Source organism: Podarcis raffonei, chromosome 13 (assembly GCF_027172205.1).
Source record: "Podarcis raffonei isolate rPodRaf1 chromosome 13, rPodRaf1.pri, whole genome shotgun sequence".
Classification (NCBI taxonomy): Eukaryota; Metazoa; Chordata; class Lepidosauria; order Squamata; family Lacertidae; genus Podarcis; species Podarcis raffonei.
Window position 1 is genome coordinate 30,806,574 of NC_070614.1, and position 15,939 is coordinate 30,822,512.

Genomic DNA, 15,939 nt, shown 5'->3' on the forward strand with positions numbered 1-15,939 from the left:
TAAGAATGTGGAATCACATTTGGATTGGGAAGACCACATTGCAAAGGCCCCATGGGTTCAAGGATTTTATTTATGTGCCTTAAATCATGCAATAATCTCCATTTTCCTGATTTCTTTTTAATAACAAAAACTGGAGTATTATAAGGACTAACTGAAGGTTCAATATGGCCAGCCAGTAATTGCTGATTGACCAATTGTTTTAAGGCAATTAATCGTTCCCCAGTAAGAGGCCATTGCTCTATCCATACAGGGTTAGTAGATTTCCAGCTGAGGGGAAGAGCATGTTTACTCATTCAATTGAATGGTCGCGTTTAATTGTTGCAATAATCTCTTCCCCACAAATTGAGGTGGATGTTTAGCACACAGGGCTGAATATATGCAATAATTTCAGAACTGTCTGGCAGAGAGACAGGTAGCCACTGTGCGCTTTTACAAGAAGTCTGGTTACCACCCACACCCCACACTGTAGGAGCAGATTCAAAGGGCCATGTGGGGTCCCAACAATTACTGGAAATGACAGAAACGTCAGCACCTGTGTCAATCAAGCCTTCTATAATTTTCCCATTGATGTTATACTTACGAAGAAGTTTTTGTCGTCCAATTCTCTGTGTCACAGCCAGTAGCTGTGGGGGAATAGAAGAAGAGAGCTCGTGCAAATTATTATCAATAGCTGATACGACATTAGGTGGAGAAGGAAGCATTACCAATTGTGCCAAAGACTCATCCTTAGTTAACTGCATTGGCATAAAGCTCCAGAATTGTATCATAATTGTACCTACATAATCATGATGTAAAACACCTGGAATAACCTGGATTCCTTGTTTTGCCGCAGAAAATTTAGGCAAAATTAAACCTGTGACTGTAGAAGGGAGTGGACCTGCCATTTGGCTAGGCATGATCACAATTTCACCAGGCAAGGCAGTGCCTTTGGTTTCTTGATTGATCAAATCAATAGCAAATTCAAAAGGCACAATTTTAGAAACTTTTGCAACAGCAGAAACTAAGGGTGGGGAACTCTCTAATTTTCCGGGCCTGAGAGTTGGGCCCCTAAGGAGTTTCCCTGAGACCTACATTGATTTGCCCAATGATACCCTTTTCCACACTTTGGACATTTTTTTGAAGGTCTGGTAGTAGTATTTGCAGCAGTATTTTTATTTGCACCTCCGCCAGGGGCCCTGCACTGCTTAGCAAAATGGCCAGGGCGCTTGCAATTGAAGCAATTACCTGTAGGCCTGTTATTAGTTTGGATTGCAGTGGCAAGTAAAGACATAGCATGAGATTGACTCCCTATTTCTGTACATGATTGTATCATATCTGCAAGACTATATTTTGAACGACTTATGACAGATTGTAACACTTTCCTAGAATCAGTATTAGCATTCTCAAAGGCTAATTTTTTCATCAACTCATTCTGAGCTGTTTCATTATCTATCTGTCTAGAGATTGATTCTTTTAATCTATCAATAAATTGATGGTAAGGCTCTGAGTGTTGCTGCTTAACATTTACAAAGGAGTTCAGAGGCTGCCCTGAGACAGGGACTTTACGAATGGCGCGCTGGACACAGGTCGCAGTGCGGCTAAAATGCGAAGCTGACAATAATGCTTGTGCAGCCAAGCTATCGAATGGGGCAGATCCAAAAAGTTGACTAGCTGTATGCATTGGATCAGCCAGAGCTATAGCACCATGTTTAAATTCACTTTCAAAGACCACATATTGTGCAGGGGATAAAATCATATGCATAAGATCTTTCCAATCATTAGGACACATTACATAAGAAGTTGAAATACTTTCCAACATTCCCATAACATACGAAGATTTCAGACCTGAATCAGAGATAGCCTTCCTGAATTCCTTCATTATGGAATATGGAAGTTTGTCATAAAGTACTTCTTGCTGTGCTGTCCCTGGGATAGGCTGATAACTGAAAGGGAAAAGTGACGGCATTTCCCCAGACCAAGCAGACTGCTCCTCTAGAGACAAAAGACCTTCCTGTTTGGCTTGAGTAATCCCAGCACGGACAACCCCATAAACATTTGTAACATTGGAATGCACCGGGGGGAGAGAAGGAAAAACGACAGGCTGAGATGCAGCTTCTGCAGATCTCACAGATGCAGGCAGAGGAGGGGCAGGCAGAGAAGGGGGAGAGAGGGGGATTGTAGTGATCTGACATGGAGCTGCTTCGAGATGAGAGAAGGAGGAGGGGGGTGAAGTCAAAGGAGGCAAAATTTGTGGGTACGGTGGAGGATTCTCTACTGAAACAAGGGGTGTAGGAATTAAAGAAGACGGCGCTCCTAATTTACCAATAGCATTTGCACATTTTTGCCAAGTGAGCAGGCAATTGATCGGAGCCCTTGGCTCAGAAAAAAGCGTTTTTCCAATTTTTTGCCAGGTCTCTATGTCCAGAGATCCTTTGTCTGCATAAAATGGGCATTGGAACATTATTTCCATTAGCATTTGTTCAATTTCTTTTAAGGAAATTTGAACACCATCCCCCTTTTGCTTGACTAATTTAAATAATTCATTTGCGTGAGCTTTTTGACCTTTAGATAGATCCCCTCCCATACCTATGAAATAGCGCGCTGAGACTTTTTTCCAGTCGGGTAAGTATGAGGTTTCCTAGCTCTGCAAGGGACCTGGTACCTTACTTCGTCGAAATCACGTCGGGGTCACCAGATGTTGAATCGCGTTCGAATCAAGGCAAACAAGCGGATGGTGTTTTTGAGATCCTCATCTGAGCTCCAAGGCTGCTTTTTGAGAGAGCCCCTTGAAACCCATGTGTCTCTCTTTTATTGAATCTTACAAAAGCATGGCCACTCATATGTTAGTGGCTGATTGGTTAAAATACAAACAAAGAGGCTAGTTCCTTATTGGTTAACATAGGTATAAGGAGGGGTTACCCAAAATCCATTAATCTCCAATTCTTCAAAGGGTCTTTTGCTAATGGACCTTAGACAAGTATCTAAGCTTTTAATCCACCTAGATTTATGATTGATTATATTATGTCTAAATCAATTACTAATGTTATGATCAGAATATAAAAACAACTAATTAATTATACACTGAAGGAAAACAGATCATTGTAAACTTAATGTGACCTGAGTGAAAAAAGAGTGGAATGCAAAGAATGGAATTTGTGTGTGTCTGGCACATCTTTACACAGCGTGTATATGAGAGAGAGAAGCAGAGAAAGATTTTAAGGTTCAAAAGCTTAAGAAAGTAGCTAAGGAAAGTTTCCCAGAATGCCACAGAAAAGAACCAGTGTTTTACTATACTGGCACATAAAGAGAACATCTCTACATCGGACTTTTTGACAAGCAGCAAAAGAGCAGGCACAGAGGAAGAGGGGGGAGAAGCAGTTAGCCACAGGAATTCGACCTTCGTACACACACACAGAGAGACAGAGAGACACAGAGAGCAGGAATTCAGCTGCAAGGCTCAGATAGTGACACAGACATAGAAATAGAGGGTGTGCAATCACCCTGAGCGCATAGACTCACAAAATTAGCCGAGAAGCACGAAAATTACAGAAAGAGGAGGTGGGGGATTTCCTTTTGAGGGAGAAGAGAGCGGAGATCAGTCCTGGCAACTGTGGCATCGGAGAAAGACTGAAATTAGCGGAGTGGCTTTTTGTTGAACCAATAAATCCTAATTAATTAACTGCCGGAGTCGTCTCGTGTGTGTGGGAGAGACCCAAGCCTTACAGGAGAAGTGTTTGCAAAATATATTAGTCAAAAGTGTATTTAGAATTTGTTCATTAGGATAAATTTGCACTACAATGCTGTTGAATTTTCATGAGGATTTTTAAAAATTGCTTCAGAAATGTGCAGAACTGAATTAAAAACAGTAAAACTAAAAAAAAAGAGATTAACCAAAACTACAAATCTGTTTATCCCTAGAGGGACATATATATTTTTCCTCCCATAGATTTCTATTCTCTAGCTCATAGATACCAGTAAATAATTTCTATGACCAAACACTTTTATTTCCTGTCTGACTCCAGAACAAAGCCTTGAATTTCTGATTTCCTTCCCTTGCTGTCCTAAATTTCCCCCCTTATTCAACTAAGTAGAATTAAAAACATCTGTTCAGATGTGGCAAATATGTTTGTCCAAAGGGAAGGTAATCACCATTCAAAACTGGAAATTCTCTAGAGAAAACATGTTTGTCACATCTGAATAGAGGTTTTCAAAAGTGTAATTATTTCATATGCTTGTCAAAAACCTTTGTTATGTTACAGTGATCAGTACTAAAACCAATCAGACATTTGTGAATGATGGTACAAATATACCTTTCAGTTGTCAGAGCTGGAATTAGGGACTAGAAGAAGCAAGGATCAACCAAACAATACTTTTCATTTGCACTCCACAGTTCACACACATTAGGTGACTAAATGGCCAAGTAAGTCAGGCCATTTTAGTCAGTTTATATGAAATTAGGGCATTTCTGTGTAAATAGAAGGTTTGTATCAAGAATGATTTTATTATTAGTCTTGCTGATGACAGGACTTCCTCATGCAATATGCAAGCCACATATTGTTAAATGCAGTGTCCACAACTCAAACATTCCACTTCACAGTTATCATCAGGAAGGAGACCTCATCATTGGTGGCATTGCCTCTCACAGCTTCATCATCTCCAGTCCAATATCCTTCCATGAAGAACCACCACCACCATCATATGACGAGATAAAGTAAGGACATAAAATATTTAACATTAAAATTACAATTCTTTTTGATAAATGGTTATTTAGTGTATAATAAGAATGTTATAAGCATTAGCATACATGTGTATGACTGTATGAAATAATATCTTCAAATGGTTTTGATCCTTATCCATTGCTTAGGTACATCCTACTTTCAACAAGTACCTAACTTAAGCAAGTGCAGGTTATTTCAATTTTTGAATATGATCATCTGATGTTGTTTAGCTCTCTAATCATGCCTAGAAAGCTTCATGATGTGGATTTTGTCAAGAAATGTTTTTGCATCAATAAAGTAATGCATGATACTCATGGAAGTTGTGTGGTGATGATTTTACAAAGTGTGGCCTATGTTTCTGATTCAAAATACCATTTTCTTTGCAGCGTGGTGCCTAAGCATTACCAGCACATTCTGGCCTGGGCATTTGCTGTAAAGGAGATAAATGAAAACCCTCAGATCTTACCCAATACCACTTTGGGGCTCCTTATTTATGACAGCTATTTCAATGCCAAGTGGACGTACCATGCCACAATGCTTCTTATATCTGCCTTGAGCAAGTTTGTCCCCAACTACATATGTGATACTGAGAAAAATCTGATAGCAGCCATTGGGGGACTGGACTCCCAAACTTCGCTTCATGTGGCAGTAGTTTTGGATATGTATAATATTCCACAGGTGGTATCTTCTTTCTTTCTTTCTTTCTTTCTTTCTTTCTTTCTTTCTTTCTTTCTTTCTCTCTGAGTGAGACAGAATAGGATTTTGTTTGGAAATGTTAATGTGGGCATTTCTAGTGATTAAATGGACCATATAGCTTGTTTAAATATGAGATCTAAGCTAAGGATACATTATTGATGATTTATGAGTAAAAAAAAGCTAGACCTGGATGAAAAGGAAGAAGTGACACATGAGAACAATTGGAGTAAAATAAATTACATTATTAGGAGCAGCTTACAAGAACCAAAAAAAAAAAAAAAGTTAAGAAGTGGATCTTTCATGGAGGAAGTTCTGCAGATGGGAGGCAGGTGCAGCAGTTTGACTTTATAGTAATGCTTCAGTAAATGTTAAAGGCAAGCATATTCATAGGTGAGAAATAATTGATTCATATAGGAACATGTGGTCATGCTTTGAACATTCAAAACTGTATTGTTAAAACAATGTCATTCAAATTCTTTCTCTTCTCTGCCCAAACATTGTTTAGCTTATATATGGCTCTGCTCCAGTGATGAATAGTAAAGTGTCAAGTGCTTCCTTCTACCAGATGGTCCCTAAGGAAGCTCTCCAGTATGAGGGAATTCTCTCTTTGCTTCTACATTTCAGGTGGATGTGGATTGGGGTCAGTGTTATGGAAACTGACAATGGAGAACAATTTGTGCAAAGTGTAGTTCCACTTTTTGCCCAGAGTGGTATCTGTTTGGCCTACATAGAAAGAATTCCCAGACCAACGTTAGTCACAGAAATTTTGGAAATGTTTGTCCGGGGGGCAAAAATACGCGACAGAATCATGGACAGCAATGCCAATGTAATAGTGATCCATGGTGAATCTTATTCTTTGACAATTTATAGATGGTTTGACTATCTATCAGAATTAGAAGATGTGGCAAATAAACCCAAAGTATGGATAGCAACAGCCCAGGTGGAGCTCACTTCATTTGTCTATCAGAAGACATGGGATACAGAACTAATCCATGGTTCTCTGTTATTTACAATTCACTCCAATGACCTCCCAGCATTTTCCGAGGCTGTTAAGGACAGAAACCCTTCCAGCGTAACAGGAGATGGATTTATCAAGGACTTTTGGCAACAGGCTTTTGTTTGTGAATTCCCTACAGGTGGGGGCAAGGTGGAGGGAGATATTTGTACTGGGAAGGAGAAGCTGGAGAGCCTTCCTGGACCTTTTTTTGAAATGAGAATGACTAGCCACAGCTATAGCATCTACAATGCTGTCTATGCTGTGGCCCACGCTTTGCATGCTATGTCTATATCCAGAGTCAGATATAGAGGAGGAATGAAGCTTCAGACTCAACAGTGCTGGCAGGTAAGAGACTGAACATCACCTTGTGACTCACTCTTTGTGCTCACACTTTCACCTTCATTCCTCTTGACATTGATTGGAAATGATACCACATAATGTGTTTTCTCTAATTGCCATCTCCAACTTGTAAACCCAAGTTTACTATCATAATGTAAAACTGAATGGATCGGGATCAATTTATGAGTAATTGTGGCATCAACTCCCAGGCTAAATTTTTTTTAATAGTTTGACTATATAAAACCAAAACACACTTTTTGAAACAATATCTTTGACATAATCTAACATATTTGATTAGATTTTATAATTAGCAAATCAACAACAAATAAAAAAATAAAACCACTATTTAACGAGTCCACAACAATAAAGAATCTTAATATTATTCTTTTCCTCTTTTAAGCAAACTCTTGAATATTGTTGTGAGGAATAATATTCCATTCGATAGCATTATGAATTCTAACATGGCCACATCATTTTAAAAACAGATAAATTGGTCAAGGAAATGGCCATGAAACAGCTGCAAGCTTTCTTCAGTGTTCTGAATGTGAGACCCACCAGTGTTTGGGGAAGGCAACAGTTGGGCCCCCAAGCACTGTTGATCCAGTTGGCGGGATCTGTTATTGGAGGATGAGCAGGGAAGGGGATTTTCGCAGGGAGGGGGATTTCCTTACCTTCTGCAGTGCCTCACCTCCAAAACAATCTGAAATATGTTCTGGAGAACTGGATAAGCATCTAGAATTGATTTTGTACCCATGTGCTGGGGATTAGAGAGGGGGAGAGAAATGTCTATAATTGCCTTTGCTGCTTTGGCTCAAAAAAATTGAATCTAGCCTGCAAGGAACATGGTGCAGCTGCAGGTGTTGCATTCCTTGGAGCAGAGCTTTCCAAACTGTGTGTTGCAACACATTAATGTGTTGGCTGCAGCATATAGGTGTGCCATACGAACGTTCCTTGTGCTCCTCCCTGATCAGGAGTGTGCAGATCAAGAGATATGTTGTGTCCCCATACATTTCACTTTTACAATTTATGTATGTGTCCCTATCTCTTATAAGGGGTTAGTTAAACCTCCGGTTTGCTAGTAAAACTGAATTACTGTGTCGCGAAATGTCTAAAAAGTGTGTCACCAGCATTAAAGTTTGGAAAGCTCTGCCTTGGAGGCTAAATCTGTTGCTCCTGTGGATCCTGATGCCTGAGGCAATCTCCTCACCTAAACTCATTGGTGTGCTGGCCTTGCCTCTTAACAGCTGTGCTCTCCTTATGTTGTCTCTTAGGTCAATCATATCTGAAGAGGGGTAGAGTTGATTCCTCTGTTCTTCAAAAATGATTCAATCTCTGGACTCTTCCGCTCGAAATATTCACCAACTGTGGCTTTTCCTCTATCACCTTACTAACTTTTTACACCATATACAGTATGGGGAACCTGTTACGCTCCAGACACAATTGAAGTCCCGCTCTGTTCACTGTCTGCCAGTATGGGCAATGGTTAAGGATAATGGAGTATAACATCTGAAAGGCTGCAATTTCCCTCATCTCTAGTATATACTTTCAGTCAGTGCTTTTTTAAAAAAAAAATGTTTAGGGGTACTCTCATTTTCTTACTCATATTGAAATACTGCCCCTCAATGAGGCCAAACTTAGATTCACAAAACATTTAGGGGTATGCGTCCCCCTGCATTTCCCCAGAAAAAAGCACTGCTTTCAGTGCCGACTTTAGGTGGAGCTCAACACAGAGATTTGTTCCATAAACTTGCTGGAGTCAGCTGAGTCTGGAGCCAAATCAGTCCTATTCAGAGGGGTCTGTGCATCTGACATCCCTGCAGGAAAGCCACTTGTGAAGCAGCAGCCCCTGGGATCAATGCCTCAATGCAACAGCAATGAGATTTATCATGCATGATGGAGGGTGCACTTTTACAAGAGGCTTCCCTGCAGAAAAGTCACTTTGGAAGAAGCACCCCACAGAATTGATCCCACTCTGCTCACAGAGTGAGGGTAGCAGATGCAACATGTGCTTCTTTCTGCTCATCTTCCAGCCATACTGGTATGATGGTGATGATGAAAGCATGGGCCAAACTGACTGAGTCCTCTGGATTGAGCTAATGGCAAATATGAGACATGGGCTGTGTCCACCCATAGTATATACATCATTCTAATTTTGCTGATTCATGTAGTGCATCCTCCTGCAAACTCTGGGTCGAAAATAGTGAGCACTTATCTACCACTCTTCAGTTTCCAAGATCAAATTACAACCTTTTCTAAACTTTTTTCTTGTCCTTTTCAATCTAGCTCCATCTCTTTCTACGTGGTGTCACATTTAACAACAGTGCTGGAGACAAGATTTTTTTTGACAAGAATGGGGAGTTAACAGCTGGGTTTGATGTTATCAACTGGGTCAAGTCCTCCAACCATTCTTATCATAGAGTAAGAGTTGGAATGATGGATCCCCTGGCTCCCCAGGGTCAAAGGTTTACCATCAATGAGAAGGTCATAACTTGGCCCAGATCATTTAACCAGGTAGGCACTGGCTGTTTGGATGGTCTACCACTATTTTATTAAGGGCCCTTACCTGGTATGCAAAGCTGATTTCATCTGATAGTGGTCGACCCTTGAAAAATACTGAATTTCATCTGTAAAAACAGTTATTAAGGCAAAAAAGAACAACCCCAAAGACTTCTGTACTGTTTATGTATTGATCAATATATTCATTAGCAAGAGAATGGAGGAGGATTACCTGCATAGGCACCTCTTTTCCCTTCTTCTTGTAATTTGTGGAACTGCAGTCATTGGATGTTATTCAACTCAGGGAGAAAGATGAACTATTTAAAACTGTCTTTTTCATCTTTGACAGAAGTCTTTGTTATTTGCAGGCATATCATTCCACTCTGAGGGGATGGACCATGCTTAATTTCAGAAGCATATCTACAGTTTATTTTCCCCTAAAGGGGTATCCTTTACTGTTTGAGAGAACGGAGCTTGATTGATTGGTTTTCCTTTCTGATATTCCTAAACTTATATAATGAGGATTCAAATGCATAGTGCACAGCAGCTGCAGTGTGCTACGCATTTCCTGGAGGTCAAATCTGCTGCCCCTTTGGATCCTGCCATCTGAAGCAGTGACCTTGTTTTGCCTCATGTATGGGCTGACACTGCCCTTTTCCAAAGCACAGTGATTGAAAAAGCCATGATAAATGCATTACCACTCATTAGGAATTAGACCTGTCAGTCACAAAGAGTCTCCCCACCCTGAACCTGTCAGGTGTTCTTCAGAACCCCCCCCTCACCACAATTGCTTGTTTTTTGGGAGAAGGGGGGTAGAAATTGTAGCAAGTTTGAGAACAAATGTTTCAGTTTTTGCAGACACAAGGTCTATGCAGAATCATTTTAGAGGCCTCTGCTTCACTTTGGGGTGCTTTGAAGAGATCCTACTTCAGTTATCTGTCCAAGGGGTTCCCTCAGCTCAGCATTGAGGTTACATGCAAAGTCAGGGCACAGCACTATTAACAACATTCCCAGCATGTCCAATATTAGAATGGTTGTATAACACATTGAGTAACAGCCCCAAACTTCCTCACAAACAGTGTAAGGGCCCAGTACTTTCAAGTGTCTAAGATCATTATTCTCAAAATAGTCATTGTCCTCTTTCATTTATGGTTTAGGTTCAGCCTCACTCTGTATGTAGTGAGAGCTGCTATCCTGGTTTTAGCAAGAAAGTGAAGGAAGGGGAACCGTTCTGCTGCTATGAATGCATCCCCTGTCCTGAAGGGAAGATTTCAGATAAGAAAGGTAAGAAATATACTCCAACATTCAATGAGTGCATCAGCTGTAAAACATACATATAAAGCAGTGGTGAGGAATCTTTCTAGCCATGTGGACCAGTATTTAATCTCCTTCCACACTAGGGGGAGTTCTTATTAAGATCATAGCAGGATTTTAAAGGGATAATACAGTCAAACCTCAGTTCCCAGACGCCTCCGTTATCATACGTTTCAACTTGCGAATGCTGAAAGTTTCCCCCCCTTTTTTCTCCATTGACTTTCGACCGCCCTTGGATCCTCGGATATCAAATATTTCAGAAGTCGAAGGGTCTTCCAGAACAGATTATGTTTGACAACCGAGGTTTGACTGTACTCACCTTGCACATTATGATCCTGATCATTCACATGAATGAAAGAAATCTTGCAATTTCAAATGACATGTGCAGCATCACATCTAGCTGAGGTCTTGGCTGTGGGAGGGTGTGAATTCTTCTTTGAAGCAAGTAACCTTGAGGCCATTCTCCCCAAATGACATTAACCTGCTCAATACCTGATACAACAGGTGATGTCAGATAAGGGGCAGAATAAATTGTGTTGCCAGTGTACAATTGGGAACCTTAAAGTGGGGCTCACTGTTGCCAAAAAGCAGCTGGTTGGTGGTGAGAGCAAACTATCTGGGATCAGCTGTGCTATGGAATGCCACATGGTGAACTCTGTAGTACAGCTGGTCCAAGCAAAAAGAGAAAGCTTATGTCAGGTCCTATCAGCTGGTCGGCACTGACTTCAAGCTCTGTGAGTCTGGCTGCAGTATAGGGGCTTGCATAAAGCTGAACAGGGCTCTTTGAAAGCTTCTTCTTGTAAACAGCCCAAGCAAAGAGCCCTTTTCATTTTTCAAAGTTAAGATTAGCCTGCAAAAAAAGTTGACAATTTTGGATATGAAAATTAATCACCATCTCTTCATCATAGTTATTTGATTGAATCAAAATATATTTAGGGAGTGGTGTTAACATAACTGTCCTGAACAAACCTAGACTGATGAAGACAAGTTAATGACATTTTAGTTCTTTATTAGGAAAGCACTCAGCTCCTAAGGTGCAAAGGATTTACACACTACTTCCTGCTAACTAGCTGTCTAGGCAATCTACCTCTGCATACCTGTGCTCTGTCTCAGACAGTTAATGCAACTGTGTGACCCCATCCCCTATGCTGCCTTCTTCTTCACCATCATTAAATTTCTATACTGCCCTTCATTCCAGGATCACAGCACAGTTTACAATATAAAAACACAATAATACATTCCATAGTAACAAATGAAAACAAAACCCCACAGTTTAAAAGGTCATATATTGTTCAATTAGCAAAGGCATGGGAGAGGAGGAATATTTTTGCCTGGTGCTTAAAGATATGTAACAAAGTTGGCAGGTGAGCCTTCCTAGGGAGAGCATTTGACAAGCAGGGAACTGGCCTCCAGACCTATCAGGAAGAAGGGCAGAGTGAATGCTGAACACATGACTTCACGATTTCCTACAGCCCTTCCTGAAGATCTTCCTCTGCCTCCTTTTTTCCTGTGTCTGCCTGCCTGGTCTCTTCCTTATGACTCCCCTCTTCCTCCACCCCGGCAGCTGCCTTACAGGTGCAAGAGGACCCGACAAAACACTGTCTCCTTCCTCGGATGATCCTCTTCCTCACCAGCCTCCTCTGCCCCCTCAGACTCCTGTTTGTCGCTGACAATAACTCTATTCTTAATTCAGTCTGTAATTTGAAGAGAATATGTGGTATTTTACCCTATAAATATGGACCCTGTTACTTCTGTAGTACAGTTTCACCTGTTTCTTTTTCATTCACCTGTTTCTTTTCATTTTTCTTTTTTTCAGATTGGTTTCATATTTGTTTTTCTATTTATGTATGTATAGTGTTTCTTCTAAAATATTAAGTAGTTTAAGAATGCAACTGAATAAAATTAATATGTATATTCTAATATGTAGAAAAGTTCTGGCATGTTAAAAAGATATTCTCCCACAGATATGAATGACTGTCATGAATGCACAGATGAAAACCACCCAAACAAATATAAGGATTCTTGTGTTCCCAAGGATATAAGCTTCTTGTCTTATGAAGAACCTTTGGGAATCAGTTTAGCATCTTTGGCTCTTTCCTTTTCTTTGATTACGGCTATGGTGCTAGGATTGGTTTTGAGGCATCACAACACTCCCATTGTCAAAGCCAACAACCGGCAGCTCACCTACACTCTTCTCCTCTCCCTCCTCCTCTGCTTCCTTTCTGCATTGCTATTCATTGGACAGCCTCAGAAGGTGACATGTCTCCTCCGACAAGCAACTTTTGGCATGATCTTCTCAGTGGCTGTTTCCTGTGTCCTAGCAAAAACCATCACAGTGGTTCTAGCTTTCATGGCCACCAAGCCAGGATCCCAGATGAGGAAGTGGGCGGGGAGAAAGCTGGACACTTTCATTGTTCTCCCCTGTTCCCTTATCCAAGCAGTTATTTGTTCTATATGGTGGGCAACCACTCCACCATTCCCTGATGTTGACAATAATTCCACGCCTGAAGAAATTGTACTGGAATGCAATGAGGGGTCTGTGGCTATGTTCTACTGTGTCTTGGGGTATTTGGGCTTTCAGGCTATTATCAGTTTCATTGTTGCTTTCCTTGCTCGGAAGTTGCCAGACAGTTTCAACGAAGCCAAGTTTATCACATTCAGTTTGCTAGTGTTTTGTAGTGTTTGGTTGTCCTTTGTTCCAAGCTATGTGAGCTCCAATGGAAAATACATGGTGGCTGTAGAGATATTTGCCATCTTAGCTTCCAGTGCTGGGTTGCTGGTTTGCATATTTTCTCCAAAGTGTTACATAATTATGTTGAAGCCTGAGCTGAACAGCAGGGAACAGTTGATGAAAAGAAAGACTTGAATGTTGTGCCCAAATAATGTGCACTGCTAGTTATCATAGTCTGCAATCCATATGTGTGTCCATGACCCCTAAGGTTTGCGAACATTTCTCTCTCAATATAGAATATTTTCGTAGTTGTTGAAACACCATGTAATATAAAAATGGCAAACTTCCATCCCAGAAGTATACGGCAACACAGAAATGAGGGTCAGAGTAGGTTTAAATGGTAGAATGATGACTGCTTTTAAGACATTATGAGGAGTGAAGCAATGTTGCATTCTTGCTCCCATGGTTTTTACTGATATAGTATACACCCCCTCTTTAGTAATTAGGATCAGAATTTTCCCAGCCTTGATTAGATGATTTAGTGGTTTTCTTTACTCTCTGATTCTGTCTCAAAAATCTTTTGGAGATCTCATCCGAAGATCTCAGGGCAGTTCATAAGATGATTCCTGGATCAGCAGGCTATAATAATAATAATAATAATAATAATAATAATAATAATAATAAATTTATTTATATCCCGCCCTCCCCAGCCGAAGCCGGGCTCAGGGCGGCTAACAACAATAAAACAGTACAAAAGTACAGCATAAACAACACTCTAAAATCATTCATTATAAAATTAATTAATTATTATAGAAGAAACTCTTTCATTTAGATACCTGGGTGTTCTCTTTGATGAAACCCTCCCTTGGAAGTGTCATATGGATGCAGTTAAAGTAAAGACACAGAAAACCATTGGGGCATTAATGAAGTTATACTACAATAATGGAGGGCAGCTAATTGAACCTGCCTTAAAGATATTTGGCAGCAAAATGCTTACCCAAATGTTCTATGGCATTGAAATCTGGGGCTCTGAGTAGAACTTCATTATGTATTGTTTTGGAAACAATGCAGAATAATTACTCTCTACCATCAGGAATAGCAGCAGGTAATCTGAGTGGCCAACAATCAAAGCAAGAGAGGGCTATGCTCTGTTAAAAGTATGTTAAAAATGCTACTATGCCTCTTGAGCTTTTTCCTGCTCTGTGCTATTACAAACAGATATATGTGATGGGGAGTAAAGGAATGGGAGGGTTGCTATAAACCTTGAACAGTAGAGGAGGTGACAAAATTATTTGGTCCACTTCTCACAGTTGGCCAACATGCTCAAGCTTTCTAGTGAATTGAAATTCAACTCTCAGTTCAATTATTTATTTACTTTATTTCTTAATTTTCTATACCACCCTTCATTCGATGATCACAGGACAGTTTTCAGTATAATTATGCAATTTTCCAGATTTTTTGATACAGCTTCTATACAAAAAATGGGCTTATCTAGTTGCACACCTCACCTCTGCCCACAGTGCACAGCAGCTAGGGCCCACATTGTCTTGCCAGCCCTTAGGGGAATTCCCCAGCTGGCAGAATCTAGGAATCTCCACCCAAATACTGTCTTCAGATGGGCCGGTAGGAGGCCCTGCTGAAGGGCAGAGCCTTGCCAGCCGGATGGGCATTAGCTGTTGGCCATGTCTGGTCAGTCAGCAATGCATAAAAGTTGGCTACTCCTACCTTCTGCAGTACAGATATTTGACATAAAAGATGCAGACAAAATGTGCATTTTATGGATGAATGTATTGAAAAATATTTTATAATTAAATGGTTCAGATTTTACATAAAACTGTGTATTAAAGACATTCAATTTAAATTGGATTTTTTTATGAAGCTGCTAAAAATATGTAAATACATACAATGAGTTGGAATGGAACAATAACTGAGCAAGAGTGATTATTATTCAATTTCTAACCCATGCTTCATCAGCAACAAGTATGTTCCTGTTCTCTGTCGCATACCACAGTACTGTAATTTGTGATGACATTCTCTTTCTGTGGATAATTCTAAATAGAAATATTCCTGTCTTGGGTGGGAGAAAATGTTCACCTGTGAAAAACAAATTTTCTTCTGCAATTCCACAGGGAATCTTCAAACCTGGATCTGGTGATTGTCTTTCCTTTAATTATCAAAAGAGCTGTAATTATTTTGCTGCTTGTAAAAAACAAAACAAAACCGAGGTGTTTTAGTGACCACTAGCTAAATGAGTAGCAAATACTGTGAAATATAAATATACCTAATACCATTTAGAAATAAGAAAAGGAACAAAGAAGATTTATACTCCTGTCTTTAAGCCTATCAGTACACTAAATGAATGCTCAAATCAAATTGTGACCATAGAGACTCTTATACTGCAATCCTATACATGCCTACTCAGAAGTAAGCCGTATTGAGTTCAATGAGACCTACTCCCAAGAAAGTATGTCTAGGATTGCAGCCTTAATATTCAGCTACAGATGCGGGGGGGAGGGAGAATAAAAAAGTTTATCAAATGAAGATTTGTATTTGGATTCTAGGATGGTCCTATTAGTGCTGGTGGTGCTGGTTCTGCTTCCTCACATGGCATGCAAGGCTCATAATATTCAATGCAGTGTTCATTTTCCTCACCCTCCATTTGACAAGTATCATCAGTCAGGAGACCTCATCATTGGTGTTATTGCTTCCCAGAGCTTCATTGTCTCCAG

At 40.2% G+C, this 15,939-nt stretch overlaps 1 protein-coding gene across 1 annotated transcript; it reads left to right on the top strand.

The window, feature by feature from the left end:
• Positions 1-4,391: 4,391 nt before the first annotated feature.
• On the top strand, positions 4,392-13,405 carry LOC128398654 (vomeronasal type-2 receptor 26-like). The gene is made up of 7 exons (XM_053359903.1): positions 4,392-4,399; positions 4,577-4,690; positions 5,084-5,359; positions 6,018-6,735; positions 9,013-9,240; positions 10,383-10,509; positions 12,504-13,405. Exons 1-7 carry the CDS (start codon positions 4,392-4,394, stop codon positions 13,403-13,405), a joined length of 2,373 nt encoding a protein of 790 aa, XP_053215878.1.
• The last annotated feature ends 2,534 nt before the right edge of the window (positions 13,406-15,939 follow it).